Source organism: Xiphias gladius, chromosome 21, assembly GCF_016859285.1.
Source record: "Xiphias gladius isolate SHS-SW01 ecotype Sanya breed wild chromosome 21, ASM1685928v1, whole genome shotgun sequence".
Taxonomy (NCBI): Eukaryota; Metazoa; Chordata; class Actinopteri; order Istiophoriformes; family Xiphiidae; genus Xiphias; species Xiphias gladius.
Window position 1 is genome coordinate 31,568,258 of NC_053420.1, and position 22,275 is coordinate 31,590,532.

A 22,275-nucleotide genomic window follows, 5' to 3' on the forward strand; every position below is an offset into this window, starting at 1 on the left:
CAGCTGCTTCACTATTGAAAAACCCTAGGAACAAGGAGACTATCCACCATTTTCTCGGTGATAGTCTGTTCCATGTTGACCGTCCTCAGCGCATGGGCACCCGCATGGCTCTCTGAGACTCTCTCAAGATTCCAGTATGACCAAGACAAGGCAACAGGGCTGGGCGAGGCAACTAGACCACCGGACTGGAAAAGTGAGTCTGTTCTCTCATTTAATACGAGCGGCACGGCCCAGCAGCAACCCCGGCAGAGCTTGCTGGGTTGGACTTGGTTGTCTTACACTCAGGCAGTTGATGGAATGCATCCGACCAGGCAACTGGATGGCATCCAAAAATCTGATGGACACATATTTTTACAGCCCCTCCTTTTGAGACGCTCGACCCGGTGGGCCTGGAGTTGGTGTCAATTAAGACTGCGCTGCTGTTGGCGCAAGCCTCTACTAAGATGGCTGGCGATCCTCGTGCTCTGTTGGTGCACCTCTCCCACATGTCTGTCAGCCAGGACAGGGGTGCAGTGGAACTGACCTAATCCTGCTCATAGCTCTTTCAGATTGCATCGCGTAGGTGAAAAAAGGTGGTCTTGGTGATTTCTTTAATGTGCTGGTCAAAAGAGGGAGTAGGATCAAACATAACACCAAGTTTCTTGTCTGTCATACTTTGAGAAATCACACAGTTGTCGAGTGTTACTGTTACTTGTTCAAACTGGTGTCTCTGCCTGGCTGGGTCAGGCATAGACACCAGCAGACTAGCAGGCCCGTAATATGATAATTCGACAAGGGTCATCCACTTTTACAGACACATACAGTTGAGTATTATCAGCATAACAGTGGAAATTAATTCGATGTGTATAATTTTGCGAAGAGGTGAAATATAAAGAGAGAAAAGTAAAGGGCCAAGAACAGAGCCCTGAGTTTACTCCATATTTTAGTGTAGCAAACATACTGTGTTCTTTCAGATAAGTAAGACTTTAACCACGTGAGAGCCAGGCCAGAGATACAAAATTAGTTATCCAAGCTCTCTAGGAGTATGCAGTGATCTATGGTATCAAAAGCTGCATTGAGATTGAGTAAGAGAACAGGTGACAGGCCCTGAAAGTGGATTCAAACTGTTCAAAAAGATTACTGTTAGATATATGGACTGTAAGCTGCTGTGGCACAACTATTTTTTAATATTTTAGAAAAGAATGGAAGGAGAGAGACTGGCTGATAATTATTAAGAGACCTTGGATCAGGGTGTGGTTTCTTAAGCCTGTCTGTCTCTAACTTTAGTCCCATGAGATAGGGTGTCAAGCGTTCACATGCCCATGCAGCTGCCAAAGCTTCCTTCTCAATCTGCACATAATATTTTTTGGCCTTGGACATGGAAGCTGATGAACACGATCGGCTTCCATGTTCCATCTGTCTATTGTTGGCTCTGGACGCCCCCAAGGCCAAAGGATGAGGCATCAGCAGATGTGGTGCTCCCCAGCACCACTTGTTCTTCTCACTGAACAGATCTTTGAGTGGGCAGGTGTATGATGCAAGGTGGGGTATTAACCTGCCCAGATAATTAGCCATTCCCATCACTCTCCTCACACCTTTAACCCCGGCTGATTTAGGCATCTCCAGGATAGACCTGAATTTGACTGGATACGGTGTCATGCTGTGACATGGTGGCCCACGAACATGATACTGTTCTTGGCAAATTCAAATTTCTCGTTCAGTGTCAAGCCTTCTTCTTTCAGCGTCTTCAAGACTCGATGTAGTCTGTCTTTAAGTTGCTGCATATCCTCCCTTTACACAACTATGTTGTCAGCATTACACACTACTCCTTCACAACCCTCCAACATATGTGACATACGACACTGGAAATGCTCCATCCTGAATGATAGGCGATTGAATGCATATTGGACAAACGGGGTGATGAATGTCAGATGATTGAGCTCTCCTCTGACAGTGGGATTTGCCAGAAGCCGGAAGTTGCAGCCAGCTTTGTGAACACCTTTGACCCAGCCAGCAAGGCTAGTGTGTGGTCTACTGCTGGGTAGTTGTCTCTCTTTGCACTCATTTGTTTAAGTGTGTTAGGTCCATGCACAGCCATATCTTCTCAGGCTGAACCTTTGGCACCACAACCATGCCAGCACACCATGGTGTGGGTTGGGTCACTTTATAAATCACCCCCATGTCTTCCATACATTTCAGTTTGCTTGCACCTTGTCGCGCAAGGCAGGGGCACAAGGGGGCGAGATGACAGTGCATATGGGATGGCACCTAGCTCCAACTCATTTTAGGGCTTCTTAAATTTATTTAAACTAGAAAATAATGTGGGGTACTTGGCTTTGAAATCCCCCTGATGGCCTAGATCTGTGTGGACACTCTTTATTAATATGAGAGCTTTAATTGAAGGGAGACCTAGTAGGGGCTTAGACAGTCCACCAACGACATAAATGTTTGGTTTAGTTGTTCTTTTTTCAAAGCTAAGCTTTCCTTTAAAGTGTCCCAGTGTCCAGTTTGAAAACAGTCTCTTCTCCATTCAAATGCAACAGTTCATTCCACTCCTTGGTCCCCTCAGATTACATTTCTCCTAAGACAGAAAACACCTCCTTCCCTTTACTCTCTATTTGTGCCTCTGTAATGCCATGGACTCCACCGGTTGACCAGCATTTCTTTGCAATGTGTCCCTTTTTGTGAGATCTCCTACACCCAGCATCACGAGCGGGGCAATATTTCCAGAGGTGTTCCCTCAAATGTCCGCATCAGCTGAATCCAGATGACTGGATGTCTAATTTATCTTTCCTTGTCTTCAGCCCCCTGGTGTTCTTTTTGTGTATCGCCTCAACATACCTGTTGCCTGCTCCATCCCTCATAGCACTGGCTGCTGCTTTTTCACTGCTGCCCCGTCTCACTCTCATCGTTGCTTTTTCTAATGTCAAGTCAGCATCCAACTCTAAGCTTTCTAATAGTTAAGCATCTCGTATGCTGACCACAATTTGGTCCCTTATTAGCTGTTTTCTCAGGGCTCCGAATCCACAATGTTCACCATGTGTGTGCACTGCTGTTATAAACGACTCTACACTCTCACCTGGCTCTTAATTCTGGCTCTTGAAGCGAGCCCTTTCAAAGATAACGTTCCACTTGCTAACACAGTGTGCAGTGAAGGTCTCCGTCCGTGACTGATTTATATGATTTTTTTCTGCTCTTCTGTCAGGGGCAATACATTTATTATATCTGCAACTTCATTGCCACCCGCATACATGAAAGCATTCACCTGAAACGACTGTGATTACTTTTCCAATCCTGTTGCTATTCTGCAGCATTCAAAGCACTTCAACCATCTTGGCCATTCAGTAACATTGGTGAAGTCGAATTGGCCTGGTGGTGCTAACTGTGGTGCAGTTGCTTCTCTGTCCATAGTCCCTCTCTTTTTCCACCGTTGTTTTGTGTAATCAGGTTTAGTTTGTCTTTACTGGTATTCTACTTTTCCTTTTTTCTTCTGACACCATGTTACATTAACAAAAAGGCTGTGCCAGGGTTAACAATGAAGAGATGGAGAACCGAGTGTACATTGGAGGAACGTTTTTTTGTTTTCTAACAGGAAGTTGTTCCTCACAATAAGGCTGGTGTGACAACAACAGCGTAGCTCAGCTGTTATCCCCTTTTACAGAGCAGTTACGACAGATGGTTTTACTGTTATTTTGACATAATTTTGATTGCTAATGTATGTGCAGGATATGCCAAACTTTTGGAATGACACTGAAATACATAAGGGTCAATACCTGACTATACCTGGTTCATAAGGCCAGTTTATACACATGCGTAGAATCGACGGCATAGCTATGCCGTAGCCATGCACCCTACGCCATAATCTATGCAGTAACATGATGTGCACAATGTAACTACATGTCGTGGCAACGCAGACTGCAACAACTGTGATTGGTCCGCTTTGTCGTCAATGTCTCTCAGTGGCTGGACACTCACAGAAAATTCACCCTCCTTCTGCCTCACTTGGTTTGATGGTCATAAACACCATCTCCATCAACATCTGCTCTTTTCTGCATTGCAGTAATTTCAGTTAAATTAACTGTGTTTCAACATTTATTAGCTCCAACTCCAACATGATCCAGTCGCCATTGTTTGAAGTACACAAAGAAACTCAACACAGTGGCATGGAAAACCCACCGCCAAGTAGTGCTTTGGTGGTGTAATTGCAGAGTGACACAGACACATCAGCACACAAGTATAAATGCTCACAGCGGTGTAGGCTCTGCGTTTACCCTATGCAGAAGTATGAACCAGCCTTTACATCTGCATTACCCATTACACTCGAGAACATACAAACTTGGAGGGTATTATCCCACTTAGGCTATACCATGACCACTTGCCAACAAAATGCCATACGTAATCAAACTAAAAATATCAGTCGTTAATATACACTATACAACTATATAAATACACTATAAATATACACACACACACACACACACACACACACACACACACACACATACACACATACACACATATATATATACATATATATATATATATATATATATATATATATATATATGTGTGTGTGGCTAAATCAGCCACAACATTAAAACAGTTAACTGGTTTTGGCTGATCGTTGTGTGCATTAGCCTATCTTAAGGCACTTTGCAGAGTAAGGTCAAGACCTTACAGTATTACAGAGAGAAACCCAACTGTTCCCAGCATGAGCAAACACTTGGCAACAGTGGAGAGGAAAAACTCTGTTTTAACAGGAAGAAACCTCCGATCAGAGGAATGGGGGAGAGAGGAGAAAAAGGTGGGAGAAGGGGAGAGAACAGCTGTATATACTATCTAGGTTATTATTTTGTAAAAGGCCTGTTGTAAATAATTTGATGTGCACGTGCTGAGATAGAAATTGATGGTAGGGGTTGATTTCCAACAAAACCAACATCATAGCACTTGTCAATACATAGTTTTGGAGGCCTTTTCTTGATGTTTTTATTTTTTATCATATTATATTACTTATATTACTTATTACTTATTCGATTGTTTAAAATAAGTAGTGAAGCTTTTATTGTGAAAGCCGAACCCTTTGATTCCGGTGGGTGATGTCTAAACCTGTACTCTTTCGACTCAGCTGGATCATCAGGTGGCCGTTCATCTATTGTGCTCGCAGCATGATCAGACTGATCCCAGAGCAGCCGGGGATCGGCTTTCAGCACCGCGGCCAGCTCCGAGTCCTGCCTCTTCCTCCCCCGAGCAGCTGAGCATCAACACATCACCGTTTACTCCTGTTTTCTCTCCCTGCGACCCCTCCCCCTTTATATCTGTTCTCATGATAAATCCCTCCTATGTGCCTCTGACTAGCAGAGTTGAATGGCTCGGAAATCACGCAACCAACTAGACACCAACACTTTCGTTTTTCTTGCTGAGACTGACTCGTCTGACGGCAGTTTTTTTTTTTGTATTTGTTTTATTGAGAAGCAACAGTCTGAGTCGCTCATCGGTCAGGTTTTGTGTCTCTACAGCGGCTTCAATTGGATCTCTCCCTCTGTGGCTGTCTCTTAGACTGATCGGCACCTTTTTTTTCTACTTTTGCAGTTTTACTTTTGCTGCAGGTGTAGTCTCCATCTCAACAGCCTCAGCAGCATGTTGGACCCGTCTTCCAGCGAGGAGGAAGGGGATGAGATACTGGAAGTGGAACGCAAAGAGGTGGCGGCCCCGAAGTGCCTCGGAGGAGCTCGATTGTCACCGGGCCGAGCCGCCGACGGCCACGGTGGCGGAGGGCTTCAGCCCCGGGGCCGCGGGAGCGGCGGTGGCCGACCCTCCAGCCCCAGCCCGTCGGTGGGCAGCGACAAGGAGAAGGAAGACATGGAAAAGATGCAGAGGGAAGAGGAAGAGAGGAAAAAGAGACTCCAGCTGTATGTGTTTGTGATGCGCTGCATCGCCTATCCGTTCAACGCAAAGCAACCTACTGATATGGCAAGGAGGCAGCAGAAGGTAAGATCAGTGTAAAAAAAAAAAGAGAAAAAGCCCAAACCTAACTTCAAAGCTGTCATTGAAATACGTCTCTCGCTTCTAGAAGGCTTCTCCAAGATACATGACACCAACTGTTGCTTCCGTAGTCGCACCATGTCGCTGGATGCCTTTTGGTCGAATATTGAAGAATGCAAAAATATATTTCGGCTTATTCAACCTTATAGTCTGAGACGAATCTTCATCACATACTTAATTCATAGCAAACCGCATGATACTTTTACTGGAAAAGCTGGTTGATCGACTGTGATGGAGGAGATGATAGTTAGACACAGAGAGAATCTACCACGGGCATGGCAGTTACTCTACAAGAGCAAACGTCGACTAGATATCGCCTTTTGATTGAAAATATTTTCTTTGGTCCCTTCACACAACATCTTGGGATGATGATGATAAAGCTTAATTGTTAAAGGGTTAAAAAGGCTTCAGAAGCAATGAAATGTGTTAATCCAAACTAACCACAGACAGGGTTGGCAACAAAAGGAGAGGCAAAAAGATGACATGTGAGAGAGAGAGAGAGAGTATGTTAATTCATGTTGTTACCACCCACTGTAGTAGCTCTTGCATACGTGAATTGCCTCTAAGCATGGAAGCATCCTTGATGTTCCCTCCTCCCACCAGTCTAAAGCCGAGTAGGAAAATCTATTGCATGTGAGAAATGGCTTCTCTTTACCACTCACCAGAATGGCATCTTGTGTCTAGGAGTAATTTTGTACATTTTAAAGATACCCTCTGTACCTTTGCTGCCACTAGGGGGCTGCAGACCCCTAGTGGTCTGTACTGGAACTGCAGGCAGGATGGTGTCAGTATACTTGAAATGAACTAGTTCGTACACTGTGTTGTCTGATCACATCAGAGGCAAAGGTGTTGTTACAAATGGTCACATCTGAAGGTAGGGTTTACACCTTGTCTACACCAGTTGCATAGTGAAAGTAACACGTAAGCAGAAGCAGCTGCTGTCCTTCATCTGCGTCTTCACTCAACGATCCGTTGAGACACAGTGCTGCTGTGGAGTACTCAGACGAGTTCTGACAGCACTCTGCTCAATACACAGTCACAGAAGGTACTAGAAATGTGGCTAAATCACATCTCTGCCATGTATCAATGTGCACTGGAAGCATTTTACAAATAGTCATAGTCAAACATCTTCAAGCAGAATGAACCTCAGAGGTCAGATTTTGTGGTATTTTGTTAATTTTCGCTTGGGCTTCACATATGACTTTATCAAATTGCTTCTCAGTGTCTTTTTCTTTCTCCTATCCTTCTCATTACAAGCAATAATGTCCTCCTAAGTGACCCCCCATGCCCCATTCAAGGAGGTCTTGAAGATTTGCAGCCTCTACTGGCTTCAACACTGTGCTTTACACTGGCTGCCCTAACAGGCAGTAAGTAATATGACTAAGTGCAGCTTCAGAAGTAAGCTGGTTTAAAAAATGTCAAACCAGGATTCTTTTACCAGAGTAACAGACTTAGAGAATCTATGTTAACACCAGTAGAACCCTAACCCTAAGAGTGCACATTCCTGTGACAAAGACCCAAGACCAGGAAGCATCACTGTCTGGTAGCCACTTAATGAAATGAAAGAAAAATCACTGTTTGTGCTTGTGTGTCATTCTGTCAAAAATAATTCAGTCCAAAGTTTGAGTTAAATCAAAGAACTCTTAATTCTGGTGTAAAGTTGAATCAATAATTAAAAATTAATTAAGTTTCCACAGCTCAGCAGAAAATGGTTTTGTAAAAAATTTAAAAACTCGAAAAGAAAGAAAAAATTGTGTACTCGCCCACTAAAATCCTGTCATCTGATTGCAGTATCAAATGTCACAAGGAATTTTTAAAGTAGAAAGCTACAAATTCAGTACAGGAGCAAATTAGCAGGTTTCTCAAATAACATTAAAGTTGGATCAATCCGTTTTTGGTCCCTAGGGGGCCAGAAAAACACCAGAGAACACCAAAACCAAAAACAGCCACCATCATGTCCTCCTATTTTACAGTTTTTAGGGGTTTTAGAGTACCCACAGTGTTGTAATTGATGTAAATGATTGTTATTGTTTTATAGGAATGCAATTAACAAAATGTTTTTGTGTGAACCTGCAGAGGAAAAGTACTAGCACTAATCTTACTAAAAAATGAATTTGCTGCTTTCTCCTCCTTGTTTATTTTTTTTCAGTTTTATATCAGATTATATTATACCAGAGTATTATATTAATTAACCAATTTTAATACAATGCATATTTATTTGAGACATTATCTATTTTGTGGATAATGAATGGGCTGCAACATCAGACCTTATGGTGAGATGGTGATATTTTGATATGATATGAACCAGTATTAACTGTAGGTGCGGCATGAGGTAACTATAGTGTCTCATTGCGATTATCCCTCATTTCCTTATATTCATCCAAGGGTGTGTTATAAGAAGTGGAAACTGGACTCCAGTATTCCTTTCAGACAGAAAACAAGCATATATGCGGGTTGACTTGATACATGTGTAACCTGTGTTGAGAGCTGATAGACTGATAAACCAAGATTCGAATTACTGAACTGATTTACATCAAATAATCTACAGATAAAATTTAAGTTTCAGTTTCATATTCGCGCTCACTCTCGCTTGATCGACAATGTGTGTGTGCTCTCTAGATTACTTTCTCTTTCTCTCTCTTGCTCTCCTGCTATCCTTCTCTCTCTTTGTATCTCTTTTGTGGCTAAATGGAATATAAACGTCAGTATAATTGAATTAATTTCCATTCTCGTTGGATATGTTACTTCACCAAAGCTGAGTGGAATCCAAACCACGTCTGGTCCTGGTCAGGAGTGGTGTCGTGACAGAGGGTCAGATGGCGTACGTTGACCCATTTAAGTAGACCCCAGACACAGGCTTGAGCCGCATCACTATGTCTTTCTGAATGGGGTATAAGATGACAACCAAAATGAAAATTATTCACCCAGTACATGAGTCAGAAACATTTTTTGGACCCCAGAGGATTGTTACAGTAGCGCAGTTGGCCACTGTAACAAATTGGAGGCAAGGCAGATTCACAATACTAGATCCATGGATTTATCGCAGTGACTGCTTGGAATCTTGACATCACTGTCAGCTTGCTAGGCAATCAGCCAAGACTTAAGGAAATCACTACGACTGGCTGCTGTTTGCCAAGAAATACTTCCAGCATGTAAATCCACCATTTGTCATGCTTACATTTCTGGTTGATATACAGTGTGTTAATTAATAGAGTTTTAGTGGTGCCTGTAGGTGTGTTTTTCAACTTTGGACAGAGCCAGGCTAACCGTTTCTTCCTGCTCCTAGTTTTAATGGTAAACCAAGCTAACCATCTTCTGGCCCCAGCTCCAACATACAGACACGAGAGTGGTATTGATCTTGTCATAAAACTCTTGGCAAGTAAGTAAATAAACATATTTCCCCAAATTCCATTAATATCACGAAAATCTGTAAGAAAAAATAAAATAAATAAATTAGTGATGGCTAACTATGAGTTGTTAATTACATGGAGCTTGATCATTTTAATGAGGATGGACAGTCAGTTGCTTGATCACCTACAGTATATATAGATGTAGTCACTGACTGGTTTGTACTATAAATATAACCCAACTAGCGAATACAGCATTCTCTGCCACCATGGAATTAATAACATTATGTTTGCATAATGGTCCATAATTTCTATCATCGTGTAATGAAACTGTGCTTTCAAAAGCACAAAATGATACAATAGAAAGTTAATGGAAAAATCTTCCTGTATCTGTAATATGGCACAACACAGAAAGCTCACTGAGTGAGTGAGGTGCTGGTATAAATCACACAAACTGAGATGTCAACCTGACTTGTGATTCAACCATCAATGGAGGGAACAGGCAGCAACCATTAAGATAGATACCACTTTATCTGTTACTGGCTGTGAACAGACTGCTTTGTCTCTATCAGAGGTCATTTTTTTCGAGAATCCTGTTGGTCTCGGGAATCAATTTCACAATTCATCACTTGACCAGGACAGGACAGGAAAAAGTTGATGGTAGCGGGCGGGACGGGAATCTTAAGGCCATTAGGTCAGTTTTTAAATATAAACATGCAGTTCAAATATGAATAAACACTATTTTCTTTATTTTGAACATAATGCTAGTCGTTCTGTTATCTTTTTTATTCTTTTTTTTATACCCTCCTGTCTGCTCTGGTAGTTGGTTGTTGATTGGTTGCAGGCAGCCAACCGGGGCAGTGCATGACGTGTATGGATTGATGACTCATGGTGCAGCCACCAAAAAAATGCCATTGTCAACAATGGAGTCTGAGTCAGATGGGGGGAAGACAGCGCTGCAACGCAGTGTAAAGGACAACGAGCCGTGTATGATAAAGCTTCCGTGCAAGTCTAAAGTTTTAAAGAAGTTAAAAGAGTCCAGAGTCAGGGTATTACACTCTGTACGCTGTTTGTAAGATGTGTTTGTAAAGTAGCTATCAAATACACAATTGATTCAGGGACGAGCAGCCTTCAGAGACACACTTGCTCTGCTGCTAGGGCACAAGCTGAGGTTGATCAAGCCTCAGCTTGTGCCCTAGCAGCATTCTCCCACAGATCCGCTCTCTTAATCCAGAGCTACCTAGAGGCCTTCTCTGCAGCCTCTGTGCTGTTGTAGATGGCCCTCCTTCTCCTCTTGCCTGTGATGCTGATTGTAGTGTAAGCCCTTCTGAGAAACTGCCCTGCAAAGCCTCTGCACCCAACCTCCACAGGCAAGCACCTTGCCTTCCAGCCTTGTCTGTGGCAGTCATTGACTAGCCCCTCGTACTTCTCCCTCTTCCGCTCAAAAGCCTCCTACATCTGCTCTTCCAATGGCTGAGCTCTAGCATGACAATGTTCTTTTTTGCCTCTGACATCAGAATGATGTCAGGTCTGAGGGAGGTCTTGCGACATGCTGAGGGAACTTGAGTTTCCTGCCTAAATCCACCTTCAGCTGCCAGTCCTGAGCAGTGTTGAGAGGCACAGATGTTGTTTTAATTGTTGCTCCTAATATTTGCATTACTGCAGTGAATGGAAACACATATTCATTTGCATTTTCTTTTTGGAAATTTGGTAAAAATATTTGGATGCAAGTGTCAGATGTCATTGGACATTGTTGAAAGTGACGACAACGTTAAGCAGGTTGAAGAAAGGCTCAGTAATCTGCTCCTTTTCAGTAACACACATCTAGATAGCCACTACAAACCTTCTGTTCACCGCAGTCCCTGCTCTCTGTCACAGTGAATGAATGAAAGTAACTATGGTGACCGCATGGCTCTAGGCTTCTATTTAGTGAAGAGACTAGGCAAAACTTCCCACTTTGCTTCATATCACAAAGTGAATCAAGTGAAAACACATTTACTGTAGAGATCATAATGAAAGCACAATATGGCCTGGTCATTCACAATAAACACATTTAGTATTGAAGTAGTTCTATCACGGAGTGAAATTTGACACTGAACTATAAATCAATAACTACAGTATGCCTCATTTGAACAGTGTATATTGTCAGGGAAAGATCATCCTCATGTTTATTCAATTTTTCACACAATGGGTGCTGATGAGAGCAGATCACCCCTACAGTGCTCACTAAAGGTCTTGTTATTTTCCATCTTTGCAGAACAAGTTATTTTTCTGTCATCGTGTTACATTGTATCCACTTTATTGTCCCCACAAGACTCCCCCACCTGGGACGTGAATGATGAAAGACAATTTGGTTTCATGTGTAGTGAGGTACTTTCCTCACCATCCTCATATATGATATATATGTGTGGAATGGCTCATTAACTGGCTGTGCTTACTAGTCTATTCGTAGACTACACTCGCTTGCAATCTAGTCTGATAAAAAGCAATATGCAATGTAAAACCTTGGTGAGTGAATCTGAATTCAAATGGCATTTCAAAATCAATGGCAGTGGTGGAAAGTAAGTACATTTACTCAAGTACTGTACTTGAATACTATTTTTAGATACTTGTACATCATGACCTCATTAAATATGATGCATTTATTGATTAAACTACCCAACAGTATTTAAAGTAGGTAAAACTAGCTTCACTTAAAGCAGCACCAACATTGCAGGCAATTAACATTAAATTTTTAATGCAGCAATAATAGTAATCCAATAACATAAAATATATAAGAATTAAACCCTTTAAATACAGCAATTCTGCAGAGTGAGTACTTTTACTTTACTTTTGATACTTTAAGCACATTTTGTTTGGAATACTTCTGTAATTTTGATCAGGATATTTCTTCCACCACTGAAGAGTGGTCACTTAAATTTCTGTGTGAAATCAACAATCCCTTCAGCTACACCACAGAAACACAACTGATAGGGCAGAGATTTCAATTAGGAATATTTCCAACCAAACATGGCTTCAAACCTTAAGCAAAAGTTTTGCCAGATTCAACTTCTTTGATTAACATTTTATGCATTTTTTTTCATTTTTCATTTTTTTTTAAATGTCTGAGCCCTCTTCAGTGATAGGGACCCCTGTTGTGCCAAAGCAGTGGGCTCAGAAATTAATTGGGTTGTGCACTGAGAGCTTTTTAATTTTTTTAATTCTTAATTTTAACATCAGCGGCAAAAAATTCTTGCTTTCAGCCTATGGCCACTATGAAATGGTTATGGTTATGGCAAAAACTGTTCAAGGTATGGTTAGGATTAGGCAACCAAAACACTTGGTTAAGGCTAGGAAAAGAGTGTGGTTACAGTTAATAAAATGTAATTGCAGGACACACACTCTGGTCTGGTCTACTGCAAGCCCATCCACTATCCCAGCCTCTACACCCGTATTTCAGCCTTGCCAAATAAAGGGAACATTACTTCCTGCGTTGTCATTGATTCTTACGCCTCTGTACTGGCGACAGCTGTGGTGGAGGCATTATGTTTTTGGGTTGTCCGTCCATCCCATTCTTGTCAACGTGATATCTCATGAATGCCTTGAGGGCATTTCTAAAAAATTTAGCACAATCGTTCACTTGGACGCAAGGATGAACTGATTAGAATTTTGTGGTCAAAGGTCACTGTGACCTCATTTTTGGCCTCATAACTCAAGAATTCATGTGCTATCATGTCAAAACACACTAAATACCTTTTATTGAATTCCTTCAAAGTCTTCACTTACATACAGTATATTATATGACTGGTTGGCGGAGGCATACAACTGCGAGGCAGTAAATCTAGTTTCACAGGATGTAAATTGTGAGGTGTGGAGTTGTCCAGTATGGACTTAATTCCTAGGAATACTGGACTGGTATTAGTAGGTGTTTAGATCAAAATGAAGAAAAAGTAAGTGGCTGTGTAGGTGGGGTGTGTTGCTAGGTACAGGTGAGAAGATAAAAACCATCCAGGAAGTCTAGTCTGAGCAATACATGCATGAGTTTGAATGCTGTACAGCAGTTTATAATACTGAGGAACTGATACTGAGGAGGATTTTACAACTCTGGATTTGTGCTTGTGTGTCTGTGATTGGCCAACAGTGTATTGCTCGATGTTGCTGCCTTGTGAGGAGGCTGCATTTTTGTGTGTTTTTGTGTGTGTGAGCCAGTGTCAGTCTTAGCACATTTTACTCTTCTGTATCTCTAGAACATCATAGCATTGTATTGCTTTTTTGCAAGTAATATGACATGTATGTTTACAAGTTAATTTGTCCACCATGTGCTGTTTTTCCCAACCATATTTCACACTTTATTTATTGTAACCAGGACATCCACTGATATTTAGAACGTACAAGAGTAAAGTACTCCTTTTTTGGAGTTCAGGAAGCAGTGATGATACAAACGTTGCACATCAGTAGCTTTTGATTCATTCATCACTAACAAAAGAGGAAATGGACTGATCATGATTTTAGAAAGTGAAAAGAGGTTGGATTTTCATCATCAGTTCAAACAACTTCTCTGTGTTAAAAGGTTCTTGAATGCAAGCCATTCAAAAACACATCAGTATCACGGTTCAGACACAATGTCAGAATCAGTCTATGTGTTACTAGATGATATCTAGAACCAGAAGGAGAATGATTGTCTAATTTGACATTCTGTTTAGATCACATTTTGGAACTCACACTCCTTCTCAAACACATTTGCCAGTCAGCTGGGAAGTGGGTGGTACTGCACTGGACTTGAGATTCTGTGGGTTGAAAAGAGAAAAAGCCATTTCTGTTCCTTGTTTTAAAGGTTTCTTTAATGTTCAAGTTTTAGATGTTCAAACATTTGTTGCAGGTAGAGCTGCTTTGAAGGCAGAAATGATCTCAGTGTCTTGTTAAACTTACGTGGGTAGGGCCAAACAACAATGAACACAACACCGACATATTATTACCTAATAAAGTTGTTAAGGGGAGTGTATTAGCGCACAATTCCCTTTTTGAACATCTAGCAGACACAGAACAGCCATTGGAGTTGTGTTCGTGTCCACTTGTTGAATGTGAGTCCAATGTTCGCTCTCCTTTAGCTCTATTTTTGTCTCTACCAACTCCCAGGGGAAATATCTGGCTCTCTAGCTGCTAAATGCTCCACTATGTTCACCAGTTAGTTGCTAAATTTTCATTGAAAACATCTGCCTGCTGCGTTTGGAAATGAGGTTGATGAAGCTGGGCTTTAAATTAAAACAGTAAGCTGAACGAGGCTCAAATACTCTGTAGGGTAGCTGCAGAGTCGGGACAGTTCTCTGTGTGTTTGTCACAGTGAGGGTCAGCTTTTACATTACACATCCATTGTTTATATGCTAATACCGATTGATGCAGCCTTAAACTTGAAGTATGAGTTTAGCCAGATGGAGCCAATTCAGATTTCTTGGTTCAAGAACACTTTTGAAAATTAAGTTTAATCGGTCTCAGATAAATTGTACTCTTTCAGTGGACTTCAAAAGCAATTATCAGTTGAACTGTCAGAAGATGTGATTCCATATGACTTTATTTTGAAGTTTACAGGCATGTGAACCCTATAGAAGTTTAGATGCCAACCTGATTGTTTTTTTGTTACACATGAAAGAAGTAAAAAAAAAAATTGGTAAGTCATGCTTCTAAAATGAGATTAGAAATTTGATTGCAGGCCTGTTGCACGTATACACTGATAACAGTAACAAGGTTATAACAGTGCATGTCAACAAATTGCCCGATTACCTGTGTAACCACACGCCTCTACCATGAAGCGAGATTAGCGAGTTAGCCGGGGATCTTATTATGAAATTCACACTTAAGATGGAAAGAGAGGCTGTATCTGATCTTTACTCTGCTGTCTTAAAAAAAAAAAAAAAAAAATCAGACTTCATTCGTGAGAGATTTAACAGTAGTAAAACCAGTCATTACACCTAAGAAAATGGAAATGGTACTAGTATCAGTCTCTTAATTGTGCATGGCAAAGGGAGGTCCATCTTTAAACTGAATTAAGTGACTGAGCAGTTTAAATTTTCTTGCTAAAGCTTTATTTGTACAGGACTAGTGTAGTTTTTTGATGAAAGTACTGCAATATTCCCATATTTGCAGTATTATTAAATGGGATCTGTGATGATATTCCTGGAAAAAAAATGCTTTATTAAGTTACTGCTAATGCAAACGGAACATTTCCAACTGCTGAAGCTTCGCATTAAAAGCATTTCACTTGTGAAACACGAGTTGACTTTTATATAAAGTACTCACAGTAAATGCAGTGTGTTTGTTAGTGAGCTAAGCCCTTACTGCTATCATTCATTAAGACTGCATCTACAAAACAAAACAAGGGTCATTTTAAGCCTTTTATGGACAGTGGATCAGTTTGAAATATTGCAGGGAGTAATGGAACAAGAAGGAGCAACCATAGTGATCCGTTAGATGAAGAGCTGCAGGCGAAAGGCTGCACAACTCCAACGTATCAGCCAGGTAACCAGCTCCTTTCACTGTGCCCTGCTGTTTAACAACTGTAACCAGAGGACAAGGATTCAGATGCACGACTCAGAGACAAAAAGGGTTCCAAAAAAACCTTATGGTCTTTACTAGAAGAATGGTTCCATACTCAGGCAGGCAATCAGGAACAGGTAGAAAAATCGAGAGGGCTAGGCTAAGGCGAGGTCAAACTAGAAAGAAGTCATACGGAGAATGCTAACACAAGGAAAAGGCTGAAACACTTATCACAGAGAATAAAGACCAACTGGCACAGGTGGAAAGGAGCACAGAGACTGAATACACTAGGAGTAGGGAGACGATGAGACACAGGTGAAACAAATCAGGGGCGTGGCAGACAATCACAGTAGTGGGAGACACAAAAGGGCAGGAAGTGGGGATCTGAAACGAGAGGAAAAAGGTAAGTGACACAAAATAGAACAGGAAATGCACACAACTGAATGGAACGAAGAAACATGGCCTAGGAAATAGAGCTGGACAATGTTCGCACACTCAGGCTGTGTGGAGCATTAGATCAGAGAGTGACAGGAGTCTTTATTTACCTTGACTGCAGAAGGCCTTTGTTTCTAATTCTCTCTGTTTGATAAGTATAATTGGTCATATTTTAGTCCAAAGCCTTGTTTTAATCTGCTTCCGTTTGCCCTGTTAAAGTTACTGCATTATGCTGTTATTACAAACTCAAAACTTCCTTATGTAATAGTATAATATTATAATCTGTTTCAAATTAAACTAGTGTTTCAGTGGACAGAAACCCTTCATTTCTTAACAAGGCATTATCGTGAAACATTTGCAGGGACATGTTGTGGAAGACGCAATGACTTGCAAGGTTACAGTATGACGCTTGGAATGTACCTATTGCCATCTATTGGCACCTGTTTGTTTCCACAAACTACAGTTTGAATGCGACAAATTAACACATGGGTGATGTGAACACACATACACGCATAGTGACTGAAACAGGACAAAAACACTAAAGTAATCCAGAACAACAAAGTGTTGAAAATAGAATGATTATATAGTTGAATTTATTAAATTAAAGCAGTAGAAATGTTCAATGCTTAACTGGCACCAGGGGTTTATCCACCCTCGTTTTTTTCCGCGGCCTGTATTTGTTTACGTCGACTACATCCCCGGCCATTATCGAATTGACTACCTGTTTTTATTTGAGGAAATACAGTAGTTTGCTTAACTGCCCTCAGAATACTGTGACCTGTAATGGCTTTTGCTGTTACCACCAGTAACTAAAAGATGTTGCCAAATAGACCAGGACTGAAATCTTCAAAATATTTTAACATTGAGTGTATGTTGGGATAGCTTGGATTCAGTCATTATGCCCATCAGCCAAACACAAAATATTGGTACATCGATTCCCTCCAGGACTTTGGTTTCCCTTAAACTCGATGTTTGCACTCTTGGAGTCACTTAGGTGGGCCTTTCACCAATGATGGAACTTTTCATCACTTTCCTATCAAGACTTCTCTCAAACTTTTTTATTACCTTGTGCAACAAATTCAAAAAATAAATTAAACCCTTAAAAGAGTTGCATAAATGCACAAGTTAAAATAATTGTTAGAATTAAAAAAAATTCAATTCAAGTTAATTATATCTCACTGTGTCCGTACAGTGCCATATTATATCTTCCCCCCTGCATGAGACATAGTGTAAGAGATGCGCCTTGAAACAATTGGTTTTCACCAAGCCTGTTAATGGTATTGGTCTTTACAGTTTCAGAACGCACGCTTAGATTTAACTGCTTGAATGAGGTAAAAGGTAAAAGGTAATAGGTAATGGTAAAAGGTTCCCTGAATGACTTTTTAAATCTCCAGAACTCTGTCCCCTCAAAGGTCAGCAATCAAAAGAGTTTGTAGTCATTCAATGGTGTAAATTTGTGCAGCACCAAAGTTGAACTCTACGCAAAAACTCTAAAGTTTCACTTTGCCTTAGCAAGGCAGTTCACTATTCACAGCGATTTCACTTAGCTATGATTAGTGAAGTAATTAGTGAATCACAGCAATGCACTTCCCATGCCTGGTCTGCCAGAAATTTAAAGAAGTAGAAGGAATAAAAACAGTACAGACTGGGTCTATTCCTTGGTGTGTTCTAGACAAAGATGTCTTACATACTTGTAATTTATCTCTATGGGCTTTTTGAAAAAGGTCAAACGTTATGTACAAAGCAAGCTTACGCAATTTGTACAACTTGTATTTGTTTGCGTACATCCGCTTATGCAGAGGACATCAGTTGAGTGGATCATCCTTCGGTGTGGCCCAGGACACATTTGTGTACACACTGCTATAAGAACTTGGCTATATGTGGCCTACAGTACCTCCAAATGTGGTCTGAGCAATTGGATCTTAATGTGTCTTGGATGCATTCACACCTGTCCACTTGTGATCCTATCAAGTGAGATGCGTGTTAATGCCAGGTCTGAACAGGGCCATAGAAAAACGGAGAGTAAACTCAGTATCATTTAGTCACAGAAGCAAGTGGAACAGTAGCTGACCCATAGGTGGAGCCAGGACTATGGCTATTTATAGACTGTGTAGATTCATACTGTGATAAAGGATCAGAGGTTTTCAAGTGTAGCATCAATAAGCAATGATAGTGATCTTTTAGGAGGTCCTTTTTGAGCTCCAGTAAAGCTGTATTGCTACTCCTACTTAAATTCTGTCTGATGAAAACATCTCCTTAATTAAACATGGCCCCAATGAGGCCTCTGCTTCACTGTGTAATAAACTACCTCCAGGTGATTGTCTTTACCATACCAATTATGTAAGACCTGGGAGCATGATGGTGCCAAAGATAAACCTTATTACTGCATTGTGCATACACATTTACAAATGAAAATTGTGCATTTCCAAATGATTGGAACATAGTATGAAAATAACTTCATACTATTTTTAAATAACTTGCATTCAGATTTTTAAGATTTTTGTGTCTATAGGTAATTTCCAGAATATTTTAGGGTTCTGTCTGCAAATTATGTACACTACATAATAAAATGGGTCTTCTCTGACATCACACAATCATACTTCTCACACCACCTATCTTCTTCCCTAGTAATCAGAGGAGTAATACTAGAATACTGGTTCTTAATTGGACAACTAATGATCTGTAGTTTAATGCTTTCTTGTTCTCTTTGGTTTTTTATTTACGTTGCTTTTCTCTGCTAATCAGGTCATGTGGGATTAGTATGCGCAGGTGAGACTTGCGATGCAGTAGCACAATGAGGCCATCTGTTTGCTTGTTTTCTGCACCACAATAGTGGCTCTGTTGAATATACTCATCTTTCCTATCCTGCTTTGCTGCTTACCACCTCTTCTTCCTTCACTTCTCATGCTGGTTTTGTCATTTTCCCAAAAATAGGCATGGCCTTAAAGGGGAATTTACCTGATTTTACACGTCAAAGTCTGGTCCAGGTGTTGGGGAATACTACTGCGTATTTGAAAGAAGTTGTATCAGGCCTTTTGTGTCTCCAGAGGGAGCTGTGTGAAGTCTTATAAATGTCCTCAAAGGATGTCATTTGAGTCAGCGTGTGTTTTGGCCTGAAGTGAGGAAAGTAGAAAAATCGGGGGTTGTGGAGTTAGGAAGAAGTGAGCTCACCAGACCTCTGTAGCCCCCCCCCCCATCTCTGCTGAAGGTTAGATGCTCCAGGATACATTAGCAGTTACTAGCACAACACACCCAAATTTACGGCCAAACAGTCATTGGATGAGTTGCATTGTGGGTAATGTAGGCACCAGGTTTTGAAAAGGAAGAAGAATGTGTGGAATAAATAAGCTGATATTTCTGGTTCTGCTTCTTCAATTACACTACTGTTTAAAAACCTCCTTTGAGAGTGTGACTGCGATTTCTGAGCTGAAGGAGTTCAGATAGTGATGACCTATCTCTTCATTGGGCACACAGAAGAAACTGATATTAATCTCCCCCGCTGACTCTGGGTAAGACAACAAATGAGAATATACTGTGTCAAGATACATTTGCATCCCTGAATAGTCAAAGGAATAAGCGCAAAACTTTCTAATTAGTAATGAATTTAACTAATTCTGCCTTTGGATTTACAAAAGAGCTTTTCTGCATTATCATTATTGTATGGGAACTTGGCTCTCACCTGTGTCTAGTCATGCAGAAAAGGGCACAGACTGGAGCATGCCATAAAAAACACACCTGAAACAATAAAGATATCCCTGAACTCAAGCTTTTCCCCCAAAACTAACAAGTTCTCACTGCTTTCAGTATCAGTACACCTGGCAACACAAAACCAGGCAGTTAAAGAAAGGTAAACCTTTCTGAATATGCCATCAAAGGTTCACAGCGCATTTGTGTGTGTGTTAGTGTTTGTGGTTGTGTGTGTGTGTGTGTTGTAGAAACAGTTTAATAATATCTGCATAATTCATGAGGACAGCATGTAGGCTGCTAATGATGATGAAAGCCTTGTCAGATGGCCTGCTGTGTTCATGTACAAACACACACCCACACGGCTACACACACACAAACACCACACACATGAACATACACCACATGCTTCAGTGTAAGGTGGTCCTTTGACACATCCACTTATAGAAAGCAATGAGTGTGGTGTAATTAGGCTGGGGGTGAGTCATCATACTGTTCTAATCTATTGAGACTGCAATGTGATACTCATCATCACAGTTTGGTGGGCCACGGGGCAATTACCATGGCCTTCTGGACTGTCGTCCATAACTTTCTCCAAAACCTTTCCTTCACCAGTGAGGTCAAAACAAGAACAATGGATGAAAGGATTAGCCTACCAGGAAATTTACATTCAGCATAAATACAACCACTTTTGTACATAATCTGTAATGAGTATGTAAATCATATGCACGTTATATGTCATTAAAAACAGCAACTGTTCTCAAGTCTAAACAAACCCCAAGTAAATTGTACTCCAACTGTTTGGGGTTGAGAATAAACCTATTTAACATCCACACTGTGTGTTATTTATCGATATGACAACTTGGCTTTTTGTTCCATATGGCACAGCAGTGCTTTACAGGGGAAGCTCTGAAATATGTATGTACATTAATATAAAACATAGCAGAAGAAATGTTGCTCGAATATGACAAAAATAGAAAAAAGAGTCGGCGCTCGTGATGCAGCCACAACTCAGTGGAAATATCCACCAGATGACACATCAGAGTAGTCCCATCAGTAGTTTTAAAGGCAAATTAAAAAGTAGCCTAAAGGCCACCTGACTCAGTAACCACTAACTCTACCGTTTAGATTGTACACACCCTCTGCCCTTGGTTTTTTCATTTCCCTAACATGCATTTCACGTTGATACAGTGTACAACATGAAAACATACGCTGCCACATGTACTGTAAATTCTCAAATGAAAGCTACTACTGAGTTGTATGGTCATATATGTAGAATATAAACCATGTGTGAAAATAGAGGTATGGCTCAGAGGCCATAGGTCAAAGGCCCTCAGAAGGGGTCTTGCAGTTCCCAAAGGCAGGTAATGCTTTGTAACTAAAACCATATGTGCGGGACAGTTTTTAGGTAAACAACTGTCCTATTTAAGAGTCGGTGACCAAGGCTGAATTTCAGAGTGGTTCATTGGCTTCACACCCTCTCACAAGCAGATCCACAGATGCTTGACTTGACGCTGTTCTTCTTTGTAATAAACCTTTATATGCAATCAAGACAGTGTCAGCGGAGTCTCCTTCATCCTCTTCACATCATCAACACCATCAAATAAACTACAAGACTACTTAAATAAAAAAAAATATATATAGAGGTTGGTGGAATGACCTGTACTATAATAGCCTAATGGGAATTATGCAACATAATGTACATTTCCAGGGCAGTAATTCCATCGGTGCAACACCAGAGTCATGCCATATTCACCGCTCTGGTGCTCTGAGTTTTTTTTTTTTTTAAAGAAAAACTGTTTTCATTCATTAATGGATTACAATCATTTCTACTTTGCTGTTTTCGATTGCTGTTGTGAAGCATCTCTGCATGAAAGCCATCGGTCATCAGCGCAGCAGCTTATTATGAACCATAGTTAGATTTTACTGTTAGGTGACCTCTAGCTGCCGTAGTCATAATGACAGGGGCAAAGGAGGATGTTAGATGATGTAGTATTAAGTACGACAAAGTCAGTGTAAGGAGGAGGTCCGGGTGGGTGGATGTATTGACAAAACACAGGACTTTGACACAGGAGACCGCTGTTCATTTCCTGTCCGAAATCGATCATGACCACCAACCATGATGATGAAAGGTCCGCTAACCTTAAGGAAGTACTTATTTTAACCCAAACCGCAATGTTTTCCTACGCGTAACCAAGTAGTTTTTTTGCCTAAATCAATGGGAGTCAGTATGTGAATCCTGGGCTCTGCTTTCTTTGTTCAAAAAATTAAAAAGTTT

At 40.8% G+C, this 22,275-nt stretch overlaps 1 protein-coding gene across 3 annotated transcripts in view; it reads left to right on the top strand.

Annotated features, from left to right (window-relative positions):
- The first annotated feature begins 5,616 nt into the window (after positions 1 to 5,616).
- cadpsa (Ca2+-dependent activator protein for secretion a) overlaps positions 5,617 to 22,275 on the top strand; it is a 215,638-nt gene continuing 198,979 nt past the window's right edge. For all 3 annotated transcript variants that reach the window (XM_040115542.1, XM_040115544.1, XM_040115543.1), the window contains exon 1: positions 5,617 to 5,967. In XM_040115542.1, the coding sequence (XP_039971476.1) occupies positions 5,617 to 5,967 (351 nt within the window). The remainder of the gene's footprint in view (positions 5,968 to 22,275) is intronic.